General features: G+C 41.1%; 2 protein-coding genes across 6 annotated transcripts; both read right to left on the reverse strand.

Annotated features, from left to right (window-relative positions):
• Positions 1 to 2888: 2888 nt before the first annotated feature.
• zgc:123278 (uncharacterized protein LOC641569 homolog) lies at positions 2889 to 4366 on the reverse strand. The gene is made up of 6 exons (XM_062421382.1): positions 4214 to 4366; positions 3988 to 4072; positions 3820 to 3885; positions 3516 to 3679; positions 3322 to 3421; positions 2889 to 3102 (listed from the first exon to the last, which is right to left on the reverse strand). Exons 1-6 carry the CDS (start codon positions 4253 to 4255, stop codon positions 2993 to 2995), a joined length of 567 nt encoding a protein of 188 aa, XP_062277366.1. The 5' UTR covers positions 4256 to 4366; the 3' UTR covers positions 2889 to 2992.
• Positions 4367 to 5231: 865 nt separating this feature from the next.
• hrasb (HRas proto-oncogene, GTPase b) lies at positions 5232 to 22112 on the reverse strand. 5 transcript variants are annotated; one of them, XM_062421378.1, is made up of 7 exons: positions 21839 to 22112; positions 20251 to 20419; positions 12418 to 12561; positions 11248 to 11426; positions 9417 to 9576; positions 8290 to 8414; positions 5232 to 8124 (listed from the first exon to the last, which is right to left on the reverse strand). In XM_062421378.1, the coding sequence occupies exons 3-6, from the start codon at positions 12526 to 12528 to the stop codon at positions 8295 to 8297; spliced, it is 570 nt and encodes a 189-aa protein (XP_062277362.1). In that variant the 5' UTR covers positions 12529 to 12561; positions 20251 to 20419; positions 21839 to 22112; the 3' UTR covers positions 5232 to 8124; positions 8290 to 8294. The 5 variants fall into 5 exon arrangements, with proteins under 5 accessions (XP_062277362.1, XP_062277364.1, XP_062277361.1 ...); XM_062421380.1 differs by lacking the exon at positions 20251 to 20419 and having other exon boundaries at positions 21993 to 22112; XM_062421377.1 differs by lacking the exon at positions 20251 to 20419.
• Positions 22113 to 23055: the final 943 nt, after the last annotated feature.

Raw genomic sequence — 23055 nt, forward strand, 5'->3', positions numbered from 1 at the left:
TTCTAGGGAACTAGTGTTGTTGTTTTTTGTTTTGTACTCAGTTCTTACATTTGTTTGGGATTTTAGTGAATCTAAAATAAACAGTTCAAATGTCACACCATTTTCTGGTGGGAAATGCTACAAGTGGAGTTTCCCGCTGCTGGTCATTAGAAAGAATGTATATTTAAGGCACTTCCATATTGGCTTCACTTTTGATACCTTGAGCTACCTGCTTGAAATAATAAGAAAATACATGCAGAGAGCAAGGTTTCTACAGATACATACAGTGCCACACACTTCAATTGGGTCATAAGTGATTCTTTTTGTACGAGTCTGCATTTTTTTTTTTTTTTTTTTTTTTTTTTTTTTTTTTAAAGGAAAATCCAGCATAGTTTACCGTTAATGAAATAGGCCTATATATTAAATGTCACAATGCACTCTGTGGGAAATGTGTGTGGAACTGTCAAATGACTGCCAGTTTATTAATTTGACAATAAATCCAAGGTCTGAAGGTATGGCCCTGCATTCGGGTTTTGTGACTGAATTTAGAGAATGTTTTGAGCCTATCCAATTTATAAACAATGTGTGCATATACAGTCAGTATGCTCATATAAGTCTGATTTTTCTTGACCTTTTCTGTTAAGTTATTTAATATTTTACGTTTATCCTATGTCCTGTTACCATTTTATCAACACATTGAAAATGAAGTTATAGCCTACCTGTTATCTTCATTTTTATTATGACACCCAAGTGTTTTTTTTGCTATATTGTCTTAGTGTCACATGTTCTAAATGACAATTTCTATAAATAAGTATATGAGAGGAAAATGTGTGGGTGTGCTTCTCAATCACAAAAACAGAGCTGTCGATCAGTTTCATCCAGTGTCCGATTCAATTCAGCCACACAAGCGTAATGCCAATAGTTGGCCCGCAGATGGCGCCATTTTGACTATCAAATGCTTCGAGACAGTGAACTATTGTTTTATATTGACCTAGCGCCACAGACAGCTTTTTCTCCCCTATCACTAATGGAAACATGTTTTTTGTTTTCCCGGTTGGGAGTGCTTTCATATTTAATCTTTAAGCATGGCAGTGTGCTGAAAACATGACAATAGTTTGTCTGTGTGTCGTTGTGTATCAATTTAAAAAACGTGAGAGACTAAACGATGAGACAGTCTGAAGAAAGCGACAGAGGAAACGTGAAGACGCGAGCTTTAGGCAGAACGCGAGATTTCTTTGATCACCAAGGAAAAGAGGGCAGCGTTCGGTATCTTTGCATGTGTGTTTCTTCTCCAAGTCGTGTGTGTGCTGAACAGAGAGGATTTTACACGATGAACTTGCCGGAGATGCTCAGAAAACGCTCCCCCCCCCCCCCCCCCCCCCCCAAGATAAACGGGTTCTGTCCAGTATGCACCTCTGGGTGTCTCTGTTGGGTCTTCCCCCTGTGGTGGATCAGTGAAACTGTGATGCTGCTGCCCCTCAAGGTAACTTAAGACAAGAAGAGAGGGGTGGGCAGTGAAAGCGGATAATGAGCAATCAATGAACAAATATGAACTGTAAACATTACAAAGCACCCATTAAAACCTCCAGCAGATACAGGACCAGTTCCCCTTCAGAAGCTGTCCCTCTGCTGGTAGTTGAACTGTTGTGTTATCAAACTGGACTTTACATCTCACATTCCTCTTTTAATCCCAGCACTGGTCACTTTAATATATCACCAAACTGTACTTAACACTGTACATAATTTAATTATTTATGGCACATCACATTTCATTTTTTGCACTTGTCACCATTTCTCAGTCCATATTTCGTTTGTGCAGTCAATATTTCATTTAAAGTTCTATATCCCATTTCAAAACTATTATTATTCCATTCGGTAAATATATTTGAATTTTCTCCATTTAATTTTAGTACAACTTTATTTGCTTATTTCATGATTTCATTATTATTACCTGAATCTTGTTATATGTCTGTTCTTCTATGTTGCGTTTGTTGGAGTGAATGCCAGGACATTCTTTATGTTTGCATACTTGGCTAATAAAGAGGATCTGATTCTGAATGTGATTACGACTACAAGAAAAGTGTAAGGGAATAATAAGACCTCCAAACTAAATGAAAGAGAGATTTGGCCCTCAGTGTGAACCATAGCCATGGGTACATGTACAATACAAAACCAAAGATGAAAAAGATATTCAGTGTCTACACCGACATTTTTCTATTAAAAGTGCTTCCCACAATGACAAGCACAAACATGTTTAATGTGGCTCTTAATTCATAACACCAGCATTAGTTATTGTAACAACAAATTGTATTATATCAATATATGATCCTATTTTTTGGAATAGTTTTGACTATACTGTCTATGGGAAAAGCTGTGTGAAATGTAGGTTTTACCCTATGCATCTTTTTTTAATACAAAATAGTCACAATTTTCAACAGTAACATTATCAAACAAAACAACATTTTTTCCAATGATTAACAATTTTTCAACCTAATTGATGCTCATAATTGAGGAAATAGTACAAAAAAATAAAACTAATGTATATTAAACAGATTCTTCTCCACGGAGTCGGTCTGCACTGTGTGTGTCTGAAAATATTCTCTGGTCAAAAGTCCAAAGCATTTGTGGATAAGAACACAACGATTGTCTGTGAGTGTAGTTCAGATGACACTTTATGAACTGCTCATAAAGTAATACATGTTTATTAAAACACTGGCATTGAAAAGCAAAAGTAGACTGTCACAAACATATGAAAAACTTTTTTTTCACAACGGATGCAATACAGTCCGTATCATACACAGATGATTATGTTTTCCTTAGTTGCTGTTCGACATTTACAGTCCAAATGATTAAAAAATAAACTTAATTTTGGAAAATAAACTATTTGTCTGCAGTTATTAATTATCTATAAACATTTAAATGGATACCATCTGACACTGTGCACAGGATAAAACTTGTTATAGGCAACACAAACAAATACAGAGAACAAATAATTGTTAAAGTCCACAAAAGACTAACAATTTGTTTCATTTTCTTGCTGACCTTCTTCTCTGGCCAAAGACAAATACAAACTTCCGTCTGCCATTGAAAGTACTTCTGCTTGCCTGTGATACTGTTGCCAACCTAAAAAAAAAGAAAAAAAGAATCTTACGTTAGGAAAGGTAAAGAGTAATATCAGGCCAAAATATATGAGTACTGAACCTAGTTTCACACTTGATCAGGTGTGGCCTAGATATGAATCTTGGATGTCTTATCAACACCAGTCTCTATCTAGGACACCTGCTAGTGTTGTTGTTTTGGAAATGCAGAGACTTGCTTTCTGCCAGTCTGATTGTTACTTACAAGAGGCTTGTTGAAGCTCTGGATACTGCTTACATAATGGAGGAAATTCTCCAAATGTCGCAGCCATCACCTGCAGTAGGTTCACTAGGTCACACTCACCCTGAGAAGGGAATGGAAGAAGTCACACCAGTGTCACATGATTGTAAAGCTCTAAATGACACTGTGCTGCTCTAATAAAGTTTAGATTCTCTCACCTGTTTCCACTCCTGCAGGTACGGCAGCTTGACTTCACCATCGCTGGAGATAAACTTTCCTGTTACTATCCACATGTCAGGCGTAGGTCTGACGTAGCAGATGGGGGCAGTCTGGGGGTAGCTATCCTCAACCCACAGGCATATAGGGATGTTGTAGCTCCGGTCTTTTATGAGAACAGGGGAACATTTTTAATATCTTGAGAGATTCTGAGCGTTACTTGTTTTTAATTAGACTTAATTGGAATGTATATCAAAGCCAACTTTCATTGATAACAATATAAAATGCAAACAGGTTTACCTTTACCTTTAAACATGACAGGAATAGTTCCGCTTAGACGCATCAAGACCTTTGTGGTTCCGTCATTGTAAACTGTACAGAAATTCAAAAAATGACATTTAGAGTACTTGTATACATTTTCCACAGGATGAATAATTGCAGTAATACGTTTGGAGTTGTTGTTTTGCTTTTTACCATATTTATCCATCATGGGTTGAAGAGTTTTGAAGTGAGTCAGTGCCATATATATTTCATGGGCCACATATTTGCGAAGATATGTCTTCATAAAAGATAAAACAAACAAACAAGGACAATAAATTAAAAAAACACAACAGTGAAAAAATATAACCACCAGTATGTGTGTTTATTGCTGTTTAGGTTTAATTCAGAGAAAATATACATTTTTGATGATTATTCTTACCTTAGGGAGCATTTTCTTGATTGTTTCTTTGTAGTATGGCATGATTATGGATCATTTGAAAAGCAATACGTTAGAGCTTTGCATCTTCGATCACCAACAGTCAACAACCCTTGGCCTTCCTGCTGTCTTAGGTTTATGGATAACCTCTTCTCCTTTATGACCATGAAGAGCCAATAACACAACAGCCTCACAATTATGCAAACCCTGTGCCAAAAAGCCATGACTAGGTTACAGTACATGGCTTGAACAAACATGACAGGAGTAAACAGTGACTCAATAAACCAACATATTGCAGTTTCTATTTATAATGATTATCTATGAGTGGTAGAAGAGCCATGTTTTGTATTTTTTTGGAATTGTGCGACTGTCTAGTGAGTCTCTTCAAATAAGGAATCTGCTACTTCTATCTACATGTTTTTCTTGTCTTACTTCTTTGACATGTATTCAGCTTTGCAATAATATTCTCAGAGGGGTTAACCTTTGTTTGTGGTATTTTGTTTTTCTTTAAATAATTATCAATATCTATCAATTCATACCAAGACAAATATTTACTGCGACAGGAAAACATGAGAAAAATCAGCATTCAAAATGTAAATCCTTCACTAGGTTTATGAAAAAAAAAGAAAAGGGTCCGCCCTGTTCACGTGGGAAATCTAAAACATCCCATAAATGGCACTGCTGATGGTAAAACTGTTGTGTAAAAACAAGGTTTATGACCGTCCTTTGAACCATCATCACGGATGTATTTGCCCAGATTGCACAAACCAAAGGTTATGATACCACCCATTATGATACTGTTGTACAAACAGGGAAAATATTTGTCGAGAACAATTCTATGCTGTTCTGTACCGGTTGATTATTCATTTTCAGCAAATAATTTGGTATATTTCTTAATATGTCACCATGTATGCTTGGTTATTTACCCACATATGCTTAAACATGATACACAAAACAGCCAGTAGGTGGCAGCAAATTTCAAATTTGAGAGGAAAGTTTGACAGTAATGGAACCAAGACAGTTTCATCTTGACATCTTTATTCCTGTCCTGCAATACATTTGCCTTTTTTTTTTTAAAGAGTAAATACAACTTAAATAGCTAAACAGTTGACATTTTCACAAATTCTTTCCACACCTCCATTCCACAGTTTTCAAGGGAGAAACAAGCCCTTGAGCCCACTGTATCCTTGTGCAAAACTCCCAATGGTCCATACAGTCTTTGTCATGCTTGCCAGGTTTTCTGACATGTATACTTATGGTTTTGCTGGCTGAGTATCCTTGTGGCAACATGACACCGATATTCTGATGCAATGGGAATTTAATGCATAGATTTGTGGAATCGTTGTATTATTACGGATGTACTGTATAAAGATTGACAGGGAGAGGACAAGAATACTATCAGGACTGTACTTACATGTTACAAACTTCACACTTTTTTTTCCATTAAGTGGTTTGAGTACAATGGGTGAAAAATAAAATGTTAGGAGCAATACAGTCACACGTAGGACCTAGGATCAACTCCAAAAGTATGGGAATCCTGCATTATTTCAAGATTGTAAATTTTAAACACAAGGCTTCTTAAAAACAATATCTAAAGACACATTCACAGTTCGTATCCTTCCTCCAAGCAGAGGAATGAACGGTTAACTGATTTAAACAACTTGACCACTATCATCCACACAGTAACTAGACTGATCATAATTCTTTGAGTCATGTTATGAGTGAAAAGAAGAGTCACTTTAACTGTACAAAATCAACTGGGTCAGAAATAAAAACTTGCTTTTGACGTTTTTCACTGAAGAGGTCCGAGATGTCTTTGAGGTTTGCATCTGAAGCATGTTGCCAAAACCTGCCTGTAGTGTCTGGAACATCCATTATAATACATGACAAATTCTGCACACTCTAATTTGGGGGACTTAAAAAGGTACACATTCTAGTAATTAACAACATGTTTCAATGTAATGTCAAGATTTTTTTAAAGGATATTCACCACCAGACCACCTAAATTGAACATTTAAGTAAGGCAAATTGGTTTAAACAGGGTTTTGTCCTAAGAACTGTTACTAACTTTTGGTGTGTTTCAGTCATGTTAAACAGGATCACATTCAGACACACGTCATTACAGATAAACCCTTAAAAAAAGAGAAAAAAATCAAGTGTAGTGTTTTGGGGGTTCGTCTTGCCATTCAAATTCTGTACAGCGCATATTTAAATTCAACACGCCTTTGTATTTCTTAAGTTGCACACGAACAAACAAAACAATGAGGCAAAACAACAAAAAACTGTCTCAGGTAGAGCTTGCTGCATACACGAGGTACAAACTAGCTAACATATAAGGCAAAGTAAACACAGAGCAGTCTTTTTCATTTTAGGCAGCAAATCAATGCAGTTGTGGAGAGCGCAAACTAGTCCGTATGGAGACACAAAGCACTGCACCCCCATAACCCCAATATCCATCACCTATTACACACAATATTCCCACATTTACAGTAAATATGACATGATTAGCACCTGACCTGTTATTGTTCCGTTGAAGAGCAGAAGTGGCAGAGAAAGAGGAGCTGTTTGAGGATAGTATGGTGTGTGGGAAAACTGAAGTTTGACTATTCTGAGGCAGGACTTGTGCGTTACACTCTGGTGATATCCCTAACCCTCGTTTCCAGGACTATTTCATGCGACCTTCCTGAACCCTGATTCCTGAGCCTTAGTAACTATGAGGAACGATTCTTGCAACCTAAAAACAAGCTGTAATCACCATGTAGTAAATAACAATTATACACCTTAACGTTGCTGAAATGAAAGCAGGGAAAAGCAACTGGTGTCTAAAACCGTTAACTGTCGTTGTATAAGTATCCTACAGGCAATCACTCCAGCTTTAGCAACTGAGAGGATGACAACAGCTACATTTTCATGCACTGTACCCCTTCTTCCTAAACCAAAGTAAAATAAAGTAGTCATTAGGTGTTTTTCCCCCCAATACTTTGTATAAAGTGGACAGTAAAGAATCCTATTGCACCAGCACCTATGTACACTAGCCATTACTATTATTATTCCACAAAGACAACTCTTAGTAAAGAAACATCTGCAAGAAGAAAAGGCAGCTGAATTCTGGAGAAAACAGGTTCATCCATCTTTATATTCTCCTTTCTGCAGATCAATGGGAATCCCAACTACATCAGGCAGGTCGTGAAAAATGTCAAACCAGGTGCCATCTGAAATGAACACCCTTGTTCACATAGTGCTCAGCGACTTTCAAATCCTCCAATCACAAAAGATGTTCCACATCAGAAAACAAAATCAGATTTTTTTTTACTGCTAGGCTAACTGTTAAACAACAACAAGAAATTATAATCATTCCCATGTCAGCTTCCAATCCCAAATGCAGGTAGAGTGGGATGGATGGGGGGGTGGGGGGGTTATTTATGTGAGAGGTGTTGGGGCAACTAAATGTCCATTCCAGTCCATTCCATTTAAGTCAAGTCGGTCCTTCCAGTGGGACGCCAGGGGAGAGTGGAATTAGGCTTTCAAGGTGGGAGGAGGTCAGAGACGCCCCCTTTAAGACCAGTGTTGAGACTGAAAACAATAAGTTAGCAGGAAACTTGTGGAGCTACCCAGCGAGACCGCACTGGAGTTGACAAGAGTCATTAGTGGTGTTGCTCACAGGTCAACGTGGACCAAAAAAAGGGGGCCGGACCAGGCTAGTTCAGCTAGCCACTTAGGCAACAGTCCAAATCCTCCTTTCCATAAAGTCTATGGTTCAGTCAGCTCTGGTGGTTTCCTTGAGAGCTTTTTCTTACATCATCCTCTTTTTGAAAAAAGTTTATATGTCATCATTGAGTAGTTTTATCTTTCTATCTCGAAGTCCATGCTGTCACTACGCGCTGTAGCATTTCTCCTCAACGTGCAACGGTGAACTGTGGGGTGAAAAGTCAAAAAGGGGGAGAGATGTTAGCGCAGTTTTGTTGTATCTTATAAAAATGAAATATGGGAAGAGTAGAAGAGATGATTTCCAGTTTTACTTTAAATAAAATGTCATGTGTCCATAAAAATACATTAAAGTTTCAGCATTACCATCTCACCTGCATCATGACACCACACAGCGACAGCTCATACAGTCCTGACCACTCTCATCGGGCGGGTTCAGCTTCCTCAGCTTATGTTGTCTGATTTCCCTGACCAGTGTGTAGAAGGCGTCCTCTACTCCCTGTAAACATACAGGAAGGTTAAAGAACAACCTGGGCACTCACAATGGTCAGTTATAAGTAGAGTGCACCAAATGCACATCTAATAAATGGTAGCTAAGCCTACAGGTTTGTAGCTAAACCTATTGAGGCTTGGCAATATTACCATATTCCAACCCTGATCATTTCAGTTACTGTTAATCAAGAAATCATAATGACTGCAGTTTTTCCTCTATAACTGTGCTGACCTGCTGGGCCACTACACCAATGAGAACCCCTACCAGGCCAAAAGAAAATTATCCATTCATTAACGCCAAATATCCATTCATTTAGAAATCAAGTGTTTGAGAGCCTCTGTGCAGTGCTGTTCTGAAACACGAGTCAACCTGTTGTTGCCTGGGAAACTCGTGTAGCTCCTTTAAGGAATAGGGCAGGGCGTAATGTGTGAGTAAATGTGTGTGTTTGAGCAAGCAGCAGAAAAGTGACGTGAATGCGAATTGAGCAGAAGAAAAGGTTAGCGATAAGTTGTCAATCCGGCAGTAAATGTAAAGTCCAGACTACAGTGTGTCAGTTAATTCATTCTGCAGCTTCTCAATACGAAGCAAACTCTCATCAGCTGTCTCTTGGAAAAGTGAAGAGAGTTAGACCCAAAGTTTGCAACAATGGGTTGGCCTAACCTGACCAGGCTCACTTAAGGTGGACTGACCTTCTCTCCCGAGTTTTGCTCAGCACATCCCCCCTCCCACCTCCTGGCTATGAGTCATTGCCTGCGGCATAATAAAATGTTCCCAGCAACACAAATCACATCATACTGCGGGGCATTCACAGTTCCTCATGTGCATGGATACACGTGCAAAATGTACAATTACAGAGTCTGTACAAGGGGGCAGGGTTTTGTGCTCGGAGAAATCAGAGGAAAAATTAAGACATCAGTGGAATATGTCAGGTGATTAAAGGTAAGGGGAAGAAGGGGGATATTGTGCATGTACAAAAATGTGAGTATACACTTCTTGTCCACTACCTACCTGTCGTGTCTTGGCAGAGGTCTCAATGTAAGGGATGCCGTAGGAGCGGGCGAGTTCATGGGCTTGCCTTGTGTCCACTGTGCGTGCCGGGAGGTCACATTTGTTTCCCACAAGCACCATTGGAACATCATCTGAGTCCTTTACACGTTTAATCTGTTCTCTGTAAGTTGAAAAACCCCCCAACAAAAAAAAGAAAGAAAAAAAAGAGAAAATGGTCAACATAATGATATAATTTGTAAATCTGTTTCCTTAACCTGTCCCAACACTGCATTTCGTCATGGTGACGTGTCTCTTATCTGGGATCTGCTTCATAAACAGCAGCAGCCCTGCCACTGGAGAGCAAACCACCCTGGGAGCTCTAGGACCCTGAGGAAGAGCCAGGGCCCGCCGGTGCTGGGCTGTGCTGCACTGCTGAAAGAGGGAGGGGGAGGGATGGACAACAGGCAGGCGGCAAACAGCATTACATCATCACTACAGCAGCCAGTGCCAAACGCCAGGCAGCCAGGGGGAAACTGAGCGAGAGGAGTGGGTCAGATCAATCTATCAGCTCAGCTCTTCTTCTCCCTCAACGACAGTACAGCAGGATGCATCCACCACAGTGAGCCAAGCCCATCTGCAGTCAACACTGCTAATGGTGTTTGTGCCCACTTTTGCTCAAGTCTTGATGACATGGTACCCGGTTTAGACTACAGACTAGTTATGTGCTGTAAAGGCAGGTATTTCAAGTCTAATAGGTTTATTAAAGTGCCAATAAACAACAAGTGCAGATATAATCTTCCTGGTGCATTCTTGTGTATGGTTCAGTATGAACCATGTAGTGCCATATGCTCTTTAGTGCCAGTCAAAAAGCCTCAAACTCTCTTTGCCTCTAAAACAGACAGCAGATCTTTAAATAACTGGACAGCTCTAACCGACCCACCACCCCCAGCATCCAGCATAAGATCATGCATCCTTTCACAAGTTGCATGATGATTTTACAGTTATGCCAGCAGTGGTATTAAACCAGGCACCTAAAAAAAAGGCTGGGCTGCGATGGCAGCGAGCCAAATAATTGTGTGTGTAATATACTCAATAACCCTGTAAAACCGTAGAGGAGGTGGGAAACTTAATATGCAGCCTCTTTTACTTGCCATGTGCAAGACTGGCAAGTGGGTGTCTAATGTGATGAGAAAGACAAAATGTGGCAAAGAGAGAGAACAGTCATCTCCGGTTGAAATAACCCCCCCTCCCTTTCTCTCTCTCTTTCTCCTTCTCTGTCCTTGGGAGTGCTACCTCTCCCCCGCTCCCCTAATTGAGTCAGGATCGATTTCATTGGCATCGTGCTGCAATCCTCCAGTTGGGGGCTAAGCTTTCTTTAGCCGTGTTAAACGCTACAGCATGACATCACCCAACTACTGCAGAGAGCTGGCACACACACACACACACACACACACACACACACACACACACACACACACACACACACACACACACACACACACACACACACACACACACACACACACACACACACACACACACACACACACACACACACACACACACACACACACACACACACACACACACACACACACACACACATATATACACACATGCCTCTCCCTCCAGACCCCTGGGAGTCCCTGTAACACATACTGCATATACAAGTACACACACACACACACACCTTAGAAGAACATAAATGATTTTGTGTCTGAACTCCACCCCTGACTGGCCATTCGACCTGACCAGAAAATACACATGCTCCCATCAGCATCAACAGATCCCATAATGCTCAATATCAGTGCCATGATGGGTGATATTCCTGTTCTCTTTCTTTGCCTCAGACCTGTACTGGTGGATGTCCTCAAAGGACTTGGTGTTGTTGATGGCGAAGACACAGAGGAAGCCCTCTCCTGTCCTCATGTACTGGTCCCTCATGGCACTGTACTCCTCCTGACCTGCAGTGTCCAGGATATCTAGCAGGCAGGTCTCCCCGTCAATCACCACCTGTTTCCTGTAGGAATCCTGCAGGAAAAAAAGAGGGAGAAGACACAAGGCAAATGTAAGAGAGAGAGAAATCTGTGACAAAAAACAGACGCAAAACACAATGTTCAGGTGGGATTTGACAGTCGGCCAGCAGAGGCAACTGAGTCCATCATTGTGGGATGTCACATCCTTGGCCTCGGTCACTCAATGCGACGCAGCAAGCAGGCTTGCGTTTGCACACACAAACACACAATGACACACAGATGTAATATTGATTGATAAGCTGATATCCGTCACTAATTCCCTATCCACTTACAGGTCAGACTAACACTGAGAGATCAGAGGAGCAGGGTATCGGAGCCAATGTTTAGCCTTCCAACACGCAGCCACAAAAACATGGGAGTGCCTTCCCTTTGTTTGTTAGAGCATAGGGGCCAGGAATGCAAATACACAAAAAGGACATTGTCTGGCCAGAGGCAGGCGTGGTGAGAAAGAGAGAGCGAGAGAGAGAGAGAGAGAGAGAGAGAGAGAGAGAGAGAGAGAGAGAGAGAGAGAGAGAGAGAGAGAGAGAGAGAGAGAGGAGACAGAGGGAGAAAAAGAGAAAAGAGTAAAAAACTCTCACTGGCTTCCTCTACCCTTTGCAAAGTCTGCAATGTCTCTCAGTGTCTTGTTTTCATGACAACAAAAAAAAATTACAAAGAGGGGCGGAGTGAATGTTTCTTTTTAAAACAAAACTAGGAATTTCTGACCATTTGGGAGGATTGCCACAGCATTTGATTAAACTAAATTAACTTAGTTTTGTCAGAACTGTCGTAATAGGGCACAGACAACATTTTTCAGCAGTGACTGACTGTGGACATTTGTATTTAACATGTACAACAATGCTTGCATGCACTTCTGCCGTGTAAGTTTAGCAGTGGTGTACAACCACTCCATTGAGCAGGGTGCTCAATGCTTCTCTACCTTCCTACCAACACCCAAGATACCTCCCTGCAGAATAATCTGTAAAACATGCAGAGGAGAGTCATACCTCTATGGTGGGGTCATATTCATCCACAAAGTGGTTCTGGATGAGCTGGATGGTGAGTGCACTTTTGCCAACGCCTCCAGCTCCCACCACCACCAGCTTATACTCCGTCATCTTTGCCGCTGCTGCTCACCACACACACCAATGCTGGAAAGAAGAAAAGGGGAGAGAGAAAGGTTAGCGCTCTGCTTAAACCTGGTAATGTCCGTGCATGTTTTTTGTCAAACATGGAAGCTTTGACAAGCTTCTCTCTGCTGCTTCTGGATGGCTGTAATGTAGTTTATAACCAGTGGCGCACACAAAATGTACAGCTATTAACAGTATTGTCCAGTGGTGAGAAACACCAGTGGTTTGTGTGTGTGTAGTGGGTGTGTAGTGGGTGCTGAGGTTGAGACCCTCAAAGGGGAATGTTAAAAATGTGCTGAAGGTACTCAATGTTCCAATCCTGTCCCGCTCAGTGTGAGCAGCAGAGTGTGTGTGTGTGAGAGTGTGTGTGTGTGCGTATGAGAGGGAGGGCGAAGGAGAAAAAGGAGGGGCATGACACCGGCAGACTGATCCTCATCACTCAGGCTTCACGTTACTGATGGCTACCTTTGAATCCATGGTGATAGACACCGAAGCATATGGCAGAAATCAGAAAATCACCAAAAGAACAAAAACAGAAGCATAAACAGAAAGGCTAAAAAACATTTAATAAAAAGATGTTGAGGAGGTCAAAAGTTAAATATCTTCAGCCTTTTCTTTCTCCTTTTCCACCATGAGCTAAATCAATTCACTATCATAACAAAGCTGGGCCGCTTCTACGAACTGTTTCTTGATGCTCTGCCTTGGTTCTTCCATAGGGATCAATCCATAGCAACAGATCGAGAGGCCTAGAAGAGGATTTTATGACTCCAGGTGTGCCTTCAGTTGCCCCCAATGGACCCATTCGTTGCATCGAATAGGTCTAGTCGATGCAACAGAGCTACCCTGATCATAAATCAAAGCATGTTATTAAAGAAACATGTGGGTCTCTTGAGAAAACATGAGTTATATCCATTTTATGTTGGAATAAAAGGTACACAGGTACGCACTACCTTTACAAGAATACCCACTCTTGATCTAGTGGGTATTTGACAACAGAACAGGAAAAGCAAAGTATTACTAACACTGAGAGTTAAAAGTACTGACTTGGAAGCTATATTGTCAAAAAATATACTAGAACATTTGGAAAGCCTACAAGACATTGTTGCCTTTGGAAATGTATTTGAAATTCATAACTAAAACGACATTTATGAAAAACAGCCTGTTAAATCCATTTAGCTTTAAATATTTTCTACAACTCAGGTGGAGGGTTATACATTTCCACCCCATCTAACAATTGTTAGAGCAGCAGATGGCAGCAGAATGGATGAACAGAGCATTGAGACACAAAGATTAACTGACCAATGATTTTGTTAGTCTATAACGTTGGAGAACTGGTGAGTATGTATTGTAGATTTGGTGAAAAGCTTGTGTCATTTGTGCCATTACAGAGGTAACCCTTGAGTCAGCTGGAACCACACACGTAAATCCATGCATCAACACGACACAAGCCAATACAAAAGACACACACACACACACACACACACACACACACACACACACACACACACACACACACACACACACACACACACACACACACACACACACACACACACACACACACACACACACACACACACACACACACACACACACACACACACACACACACACACACACACACACACACACACACAGAGAGAGAGAGAGAGAGGTCCCCTGACATCACCACCACCACAACACTGCTGGCCAGTGAAATTCCAGGCCTGTTGAATCAACGGGGAGAAAAAGCAGTCATATGGGTGTTGCCACTGCATACAGTGGTAACGTGTGACTCAGCTTTACTGCAAATTTACCGCAAAGTTACTAAATTCATGACCTGAGAATGACCTGACACCAGCCCAGTATTTGACAAGATGGCACATGATGAGTCAGAGAGTTAGAAAGACAAGAGGCTAGCAGAGATTTCACAAGATGAAATAAAATACAAGCCAGGGCTAGTGTGACCAAACGGGCCTCCAGCAGTCTTCACCACAGGTGAAGACTGCTGGAGGCCCGTGGCAACCGTAGGAACCTCCTGTGATTATATCCTCAGTTCAATATCGTATTGACAACAATGAGTGGCTAGGTGACGTCATGACGGCGATGTCATCTTTTAAACCAGAGCTCAGAGGAAAATCACTGGGGATTCCTGTGTAACGCAGTGATTGGGAGTGGCAATTTAGTTTCACTTTCTGTTTGACAGTAGTGAACTCGCTTCCAGACGTTCTTACAGTTCCCCATCAACGACGATGTAATTTACAATAAAACCACTTGGATTCAGCTGCTGGCTTGACAGCAATACCGGATATAAGTGTTGAATTGACTGTCAACACAAGCATTCAGTAATGACATCAGAATCTTATTACACCCTTTTAGGCATTGTTATCAACATCTGTCCCACTTGGGGAAGACTCAAATTTATCTTCCTCAAAACTAGTCTCAGACCATGCAGTTCAAACTGAAACAAGGTCACACATTTCCGCCTGCTCATCGACAGTGTCTCACTTTGCTGTAGCAGAAAATCACTAACCTGCCCCACCTGCTGCAGTGTGTAATCAATCTGTCAGGATTTCATGAGCACTACAGGTCACATATGCTGTTTTTACCTTCTCCGGGGCACCAACTGTCATCCCTTACATAAAAATCCACAACATGTAGCTCTGTTATTCAAGCTCCTCTCGCACTGATCAGCAGTGAACACCAGCGCTTTGGCTAGCCTGAGCCCAACACATGCACGCCCTCTCTCTAGTGGTTCATCTCCCATGGGAACACACACACACACGATTTTTACAGAAAGAGAGGAGTAACAGGTGACATGCACACAGTGTCTGGACAGTTTCATTAAATGACAGCACAACGTTCAACCAAAAGTACCTTTATAAAGTTAATTCAGTGGGGGAGGGGAGAGTCAAAAGTAAGTGTGCTCCTATATTTGTCTCTGGGTGTGGTGTTGTATTAATAGAAGCTGCATTACCTCTGCAAGAACCTCTGTGTTATTTGTGTCTGAGCTGTGTGTGACTGTGCTGATGTGGGGCCAGACTAAGATTAGCCAAGAGTAAGACTGGCTCACTGATGTCAATGATTGACAGAAAGACAGACTTGCTAACTGAGGACACAGTCATTTACCTGCTCACACACACACACACACACACACACACACACACACACACACACACACACACACACACACACACACACACACACACACACACACACACACACACACACACACACACACACACACACACACACACACACACACACACACACACACACACACACACACACACACACACACGCGCGATCCAATAAGCCATTGCTCGGCCTTAATGGAACAGGTAGCTATGACCGCCATCCCCAATATCAACAATGGCCTCCTTGTAAAAACACCCTTACTGCTGTAACTCTCAAGCACAACAGGAAGGGAATTATCCTGACCCCTGAATCTTGTGGCCAAACATTTTGCTTCCTTTTCCCTCACCGTAAATAAATCAACCTGGTACACACAGTGCAGCTCACCCTGGCTGTAGTACAGAGGCCATGGCAGAGCCGCGGAGCAAGTCTCACTCCTTAGAGCCTCCTCTAACCAAATAAACAGCAGCTGTGCGAAGAAGAGACTCGTACAGAGCACACAGACGCTGGAACACCTTTGGTCACTGTAGGCTGCAAGCTGAAGACGGGGCAAAGGCTCACCAGAGCTAATCTAATAAATGTAATGTAACAATTGGTAGAAACAGCATAGACACTAAAAAAAAAGTTAAAATGTGGTCAGGTCTTTGAGATTAGATGAAGTAGACTTTTGATCCAGTTTACTGTAACAGGGGATAACGTGTGCCATAATAGATGATGGCTGCAGCCTGCAACTAATTTTTATTATTATTATTATTTATTCAGCTGCTTAATGTGTAACTTTTAAGACTCACACTTAAATGTACATTTTTCATTTTATATCTAATTGCTTAGTCCATAACATGTCATGAAATTGTGAAAAACGCCAGTAAAAAGTCTTCAAATAAGACTCGATCTTACATGTGTATTGGCGTATATATTGCAGCCGCTAAGTAACAAGAAACTGCAGCACAGAAACCCCCAAGATACTGTGTGTTTGAGGTCATTTAGAAATGCCACCATTTTGAGAGAGCACATTTTTCAACTCTAAAATTTCTCGCTAGCAGGCATATTTTGTTCGCAAGTCTTACATTACCTCAATTAATCCTAATACTAGAGTGGAAAAATTAACATTTTGTCCGCTCAATCATCGTGGTGTTATTTACAGTCCAGGCAGCCAGATGGGTGCTGACCAAATGGGCTGAAACTAGTCAGCGATTTTTCCTGATGGATATTTGTTCTCCTCCTCCTGTTTTCCGTCTGTGACCTTCTACCCTGATTCACTCTACTATAACTTGCCACACGTACATCACAGCACAATGCTTCATCTTATCCATTGTCAGCTACAAGAAACAGGTCTGTCATAGTATTAGTAATGTTTACTGCTAAATCTGATGTCCCCAGTCTCACTAGCATACACACATCCAACCCAAACATTACTTATATATAAGCGGGGCTGCAACCAACATTTTGTGTTATTGATTAAGCTGCCAATTTTTTAGATTAATCATTCAGTCAAGAAAACTCTGGAAAACAGTAAAAGTAAAAATTCCCAGAACACAGAACAAAATGGCTTGTTTGATCCATTTGACAGCGAATCATTATCAAAATTAGAGCTGCAATGATTAACCAATTAGTCAATCAACAGAAAATTATTTTCTTTATCCATTAATCAACTAATTGTTATTTCTTTAAAATGCCATAAAATTTTGAAAAATGTCTGTTATAGTTTCAAACAGCCCAAGGTAACGTTATCAGATTGCTTGTTGTTTTCAACCAAAAGTCGAAAACCCCAAAAGATTAAAATACTTATTAAATACTCATACATGTAAGAAGCTGGGAAAAGTGAATATTTGGTTTTTTCTTCTTAATGAATTTTTATTGACTAATTCTTGCAGCTTTAATACTAATATTCTCTCGTTCCAGCTTCTTAAATGTGAATATTTCCTGATTTCTTCCGGTTTTTTATGTTAAATTGAATTTCTTTGTGTTTTTGAATCCTGGTTGGAACAAAAGAAGACATTGGAGATTGCAGCTTTGGATTAATTAATTAATTAATTAATTAATAGAGAAAATAATAATCAACAGATTAGTCAATATTAAAATAGTTATTGTGAGTTGCAGCCCTAATCAAAATAGTTGAAGATTTGTAATATTGTTGATGAATTTGCATGCTAATAATGTACAGGAACAGGAACTGACGAGTAGAAAAGATGGGAAATGTAGGACGCACAAATAAAAATGAAAGACGTTGACGTGCACCCTCACAAACACTCACAGCTCTCCTGATTTTTTAAAAACGGTTGGGTACTGCGTTTTTCCACATAACCAGATTTCATGTGTCCACCTGCCAAACCATTGAAATTTACAGCCTAAAATGCAAATTCAGCACACCTGTGCCTGCTACCAGGAGACTGGAGGAAGGAAAACAGACAGCCGTGCCATCTCCTCTCAAACTAGGCCATGTCAGCAGCTGATTAATAATCCACATATACATATGGAGATGAATAGCAATCTTCATCATTGACAGAGATGCTGTCACTTTCTCAGAGCCTCTTGCTGTCAGCGCCGGCTTGTACCGAGCTGGTCTTTGTGTAGATAAAGAGGTAGGACAAAAAACATATCCACTGGAGATGACAATCACTGGTGTCTTTTTACATATTTCATCCACAAGTACGGACAAAGCAAAAGGACGTTCTGTCCAAGTTTTTCTGTTCAGTACACACTGATGGTTATCCTGCCCATACGGCGGTGCCACCGCCCCACATCCTCTTCTGCAGTCCTGATTTTCATATTGTACAGCAATTACTGTCAGTGCCTGGTTAACCTGTGCTACAGTCCTTATGTGGCTCAGACATGCAAGAGTTGGCCACACTGACACATGTACACACATCCACACATGCTCCATCTTTTCATTTATACACTATTTGTACATTTCTGACTAAATTAACAATCACATAGAAAAGGGACTCCAGTGTTTGCACTAGGTTGACTGCTTTAGGGTGGCAGGATGGGCTGCCAGGGAGGGGGATAGGGACCTGATCCAACAGCTAAAGGAGTCATATTTTACAAGTCTTCACATATTTTATTTTATTTCCAAGTGATCCACTCAGACCAATTATTTATGCAGAGTCAATGTCATGAGAGGAAAGAAACTAACCCAACCGGAAATGACAGTGTTTCAGGTGGAGGGCTCTCAGTGTCAACCGTTTCCCAGTCAACGACACAGACGTTGACTCATGATTCAGAATAGCGCCGCACAGAGGCTCCCAAATGCAAAGGATTATTGATTTCCCACTGAATGGATATTTGGCGTTTTTTGGCATTAAAAGGCAAAAAAAAAGATTTTTTTCAGGGAAGGCAAGGGTTCTTGTTGGCCGTCAGACTTGCAAAATTTATAGAGAAACACTGGGCTCCTATACTAGCATAACAAATAAATTCAAAGAAGGATAGAGTTGGATTTCCTCCATCACTGTTCACATAAATGATGCTAGCCTGGCTGTGACTGTAGTGTTGCGGTGACCTATGCCTGCTCCAAAATCTTTGCATGGTTGTTGCCTTTTTGATCAAGGAGAACTATACAATATGTCTGTGTTTAGGGTTATTTATAGTTCGCCACCTCCAGCCTGCAAAATTAACAGTTCGTTTTGAAACCCTAGAGCCCCGCCTGGACCATGAGGATAATCTTACATGACAGATTACGGAGGGTGCGAGCACAAAGCACAGAGAGGGGTGATGGGAGGAGTGGCTGAGGGAAAGGGCCACTCTTACTATATGCCAAGGGCACAGCAAACCACAGGAGGGAGGGTCGACCTGGAAACTGAAAAATAAAGAAAGAAATCAATAATACAAAATGTCAACACCCTCTGAGCCTCGCTTTTTTCCTCGCCAATTCAGCTGTAATGCTCTGATCACTACAGTCAATGAACATTTCTTTGACTTTTCCACTTTTTTGACTCCAGACCGGGAAAACTATTTCATCACTTCAATAGAACACATGAACGGTCATCTTCCTCAACATGCATTCTGCTCTCCATTAAAGTGCTTAATTGGTTAAAGAATCCATACTGGCAGAGCCACAAGCCCACTGCAGAGATAATAGATTTTTAATGGAGAGATGATGGTAAGGAGACCCTCTCTGGGGAGGTATCACGGTCGAATACGGAGACTCCACGACCCATCCTAGTGCCTCAATAGCCCACCGCACCCTCCCACTGCTCTCCAATGACATCATCCTTCTAAACAGCATCCAAACATAAGTGTTGACAGGCAGATGAGCACTCACTATTATGCTCTCTGAGGCCAATGCAACACAAGTGCATGCAGACTTCAGGCAATTCTTAACTGTAAAGTAAATCTAATTGTTAGACGATACATTTAAAATATTAATTCAATAATTTTCTAAGGCATTCCTCCTTAAGGGAGTGCAAGCCAGAGAAAATAGTAAAACATGAATGAAACCATAATTTCACTCCAAGAGAAAATTCTTGAGTAAACAATCCCCCCTCCCAACATTTTCTCCCTCACAAACATTTATGCAAAGGAGCTTCTGCATGCATCAGTGTGTTTGTGTGGACACTTAAACAAGCCGCTCTTAAAAGACACTGGAGTCCAGATGACCTTTTCCCTACTGGGTCATCCTTTTAGACTGGCGAGCAGGGTGAGACTGTGGAAGCAGCAGCAGAGATGAAAAAGGCCAGATGACCTCCACACAAAGGACTGCCAGTTAGAGGAGCCATGAGGTTCACCATCAGACACCAAACACCCCCAAAACTCATCAGTGATCTGTCTTGGGGTCAGAAGAAATGGGTTTTAGTTTATAAAAGCACTCTTCTCAGGGCCCCCATCAACCTGCAGAGTATCTCGCCTAATGTGCAATCAGTTTGCAGAATTACTAACTTTAATTAGGAACACATACAGTGTAGTCAAGAATATGACAATGCTTCCTTAATATCAAAAAAGGCCAGAAACATCTGAAATCCTCACACCTACACATTTAACAAGTTTAATCCCTGCAGATGAACGCAGTCTTAAGCGTCACTCTTATATCTGGCGTGCTGCTGGGCTACAGCTGTTCACAGAAAGGGACAACACATATGCATCACACCTCTATCACAGGCCGGACTAGTTCCAGCTGTTTTCCAGCTGCCTTAATTCTTGCCTTGACTCTGTCAAATTCACACAACAGACCCTGGACCTCCTTCATGGACTCAAATGTACTCCAGCCTGCATAAACATGGAAAAACTATAAAGTTTTTACATGTTATTCATCCATTATGCTTTGGTCAGCAGCAGTCATGTTGTAAATAGAAAGTTTGGATAGGAACATATGCCAAAAAATACACCAATAAGCACAAAGATTAGCCACTCTTTGTTAAAGTGTAGTAGACTCTAACTTTGTTTGACGCCACTTTGGATAATGAATGAACTCTGATGTAGATTTATGTCATCTTGCGATGTCTAAATTGTGTCTCCTCCTGCCTTTCAGCCCCTGTGGTCATAATTTGAGAGGCTGCTTATTAGACATTAGTGATATATTTGTCATATTTCCCCTTCCCAACCTTTTAAACAGTTTTGACAGCGTCCAGAGAAGAAAATATTCCCGGTCAGATATCTAAACAGCCTCGTAAAGGAATCCAACTTCCGCAGTGATACATTCAGCTTTGACTCAGTGACGGGGCGTCACCCTGCTTGTCTGTGTGGCCGCTATCGGCAGCAGCAACCTCATACTCTCGTCTAGATTGTCTTTACAATGGAAAAAAAGAGATAATTTCCCCACGAAAACAACGTCTTCATAAATGCCTCCGCTTTCTCTTTTAAAGGTGAGATTAGGAGGAAATCAACTACTGCTCCTTACCCAAGTTTTAACACCCAAACTCAAGGGAGGCAGATATTCAAAATAGATAATTGTTTCGGGAGAAAAAACGGACCCAATCTAAGGCACACATCTATATAAACCGTGTAGCCGTGCAAACACGTAGCTACAAGTAAAATACAGCAGGCGTGAGTTACAGAGCTCGACAGATAATAGCTCGCCGGGCGTGAATTGAAATGTAATGAAAGCTACAGCTATCCTTTTTTAACTGTGGACCGCAATCTCCAGCGGTGTCCAAAAGCAATGAAAGCGTTTTAAAGCGGACCTATTATTAGACAAAAAACAGTCACAGCCGACATATTTCGGACACAGGAATGTGCTTTGCATACTTACAACAAGCAGAGCTCTAATTAGCGACAAGAGCGACGTTTGGTCCAACCGGAGGAGAAGAAGAAGAAGAAGAAGAAGAAAAAAAAACCTTTCAACTCTAATCAGAGAAAAACAAAATGTTCTTGGTCTGATTCCCGCGGTCTTCGGATATCTGCACCTTATTATTCTCCCCCAGAAACTGTTGAGCTTTTTTAGTGGCTAAAATGCAGCAAGCGGCACCGAGGCGTTCATTGGTTCTGGGTGAAACGAGCCCGCGTTGAACAATGTGCTTCCACAGACAGAGGAGAGGAGAGGGGATGAGGAGTGTGTGTGGAGCCCACGCCCAGCTCTATCACACATAGATCCGCCCCGGCTGCCATCCATGTTACTGACTGCTGCCTTCACGTGCTGTAGGAAAAACAAAGAAAACATCTCACATTTTTGTGTACCACAGCTTTATAACACGTCACATTTCATATTCATCGTTGTCTCTGTATCACAGGCAGGGTTGGGAAGGTTACTTTGGAAATGTAATACATTACAGATTACTAGTCGTCACCCTATTAAAAATGTAATAAGTAATGTTAATATTTCAATTACTGAATCAAAGTAATGTAACTTATTACATTTGATTGATGAAAAAATTAGGGAAAACCCTCCTCTTGAGCAAAATCTTAAAGGTCTGACTTCAGATTTAACCCCCTTTAACCCTCATCAACATTTTCATAAGTAACTGTAATTTAATTGCACATTTTTTTCTCAGTAACTGTAACGGATTACAGTTAAGTTTATTTTATAATTAAATTACGTGTAACTAGTTGCTGGTTAGTTACATGTAACTAGTTATTCCCCAGTACTGCATATTCATCATTTTTCTCTGTATCACAAGGTTGATTGGACTTCTTAAGAGGCAAGAAGAAATGCCCATTTTATGTATTTCATCTATAAAGCTCTATTCTTAAAGCTTCCTCATATCTCTTATTTCATTTAAATCTGGTAACTGCAGCACACCATCCAGTAACATAAACACACGTGACGTAGGCCTACCCAACTTGCAGGAACTGATCATATCCCACAATCCTCCACCCGCACCCTCAGATCCAGCAGCTTGCTCCTCTGGGCCCCTAGTACTAAGCACCGCACCATGGGAGATTGAGCCTTCTGCTCTGCTGCACAACACTTGTGGAACAGCTTTCATGGAACAGTTTTTCTCTTTCAAAAGAGATATCAATCTCAATGAG

Source organism: Scomber scombrus, chromosome 6 (assembly GCF_963691925.1).
Source record: "Scomber scombrus chromosome 6, fScoSco1.1, whole genome shotgun sequence".
Lineage (NCBI taxonomy): Eukaryota > Metazoa > Chordata > Actinopteri > Scombriformes > Scombridae > Scomber > Scomber scombrus.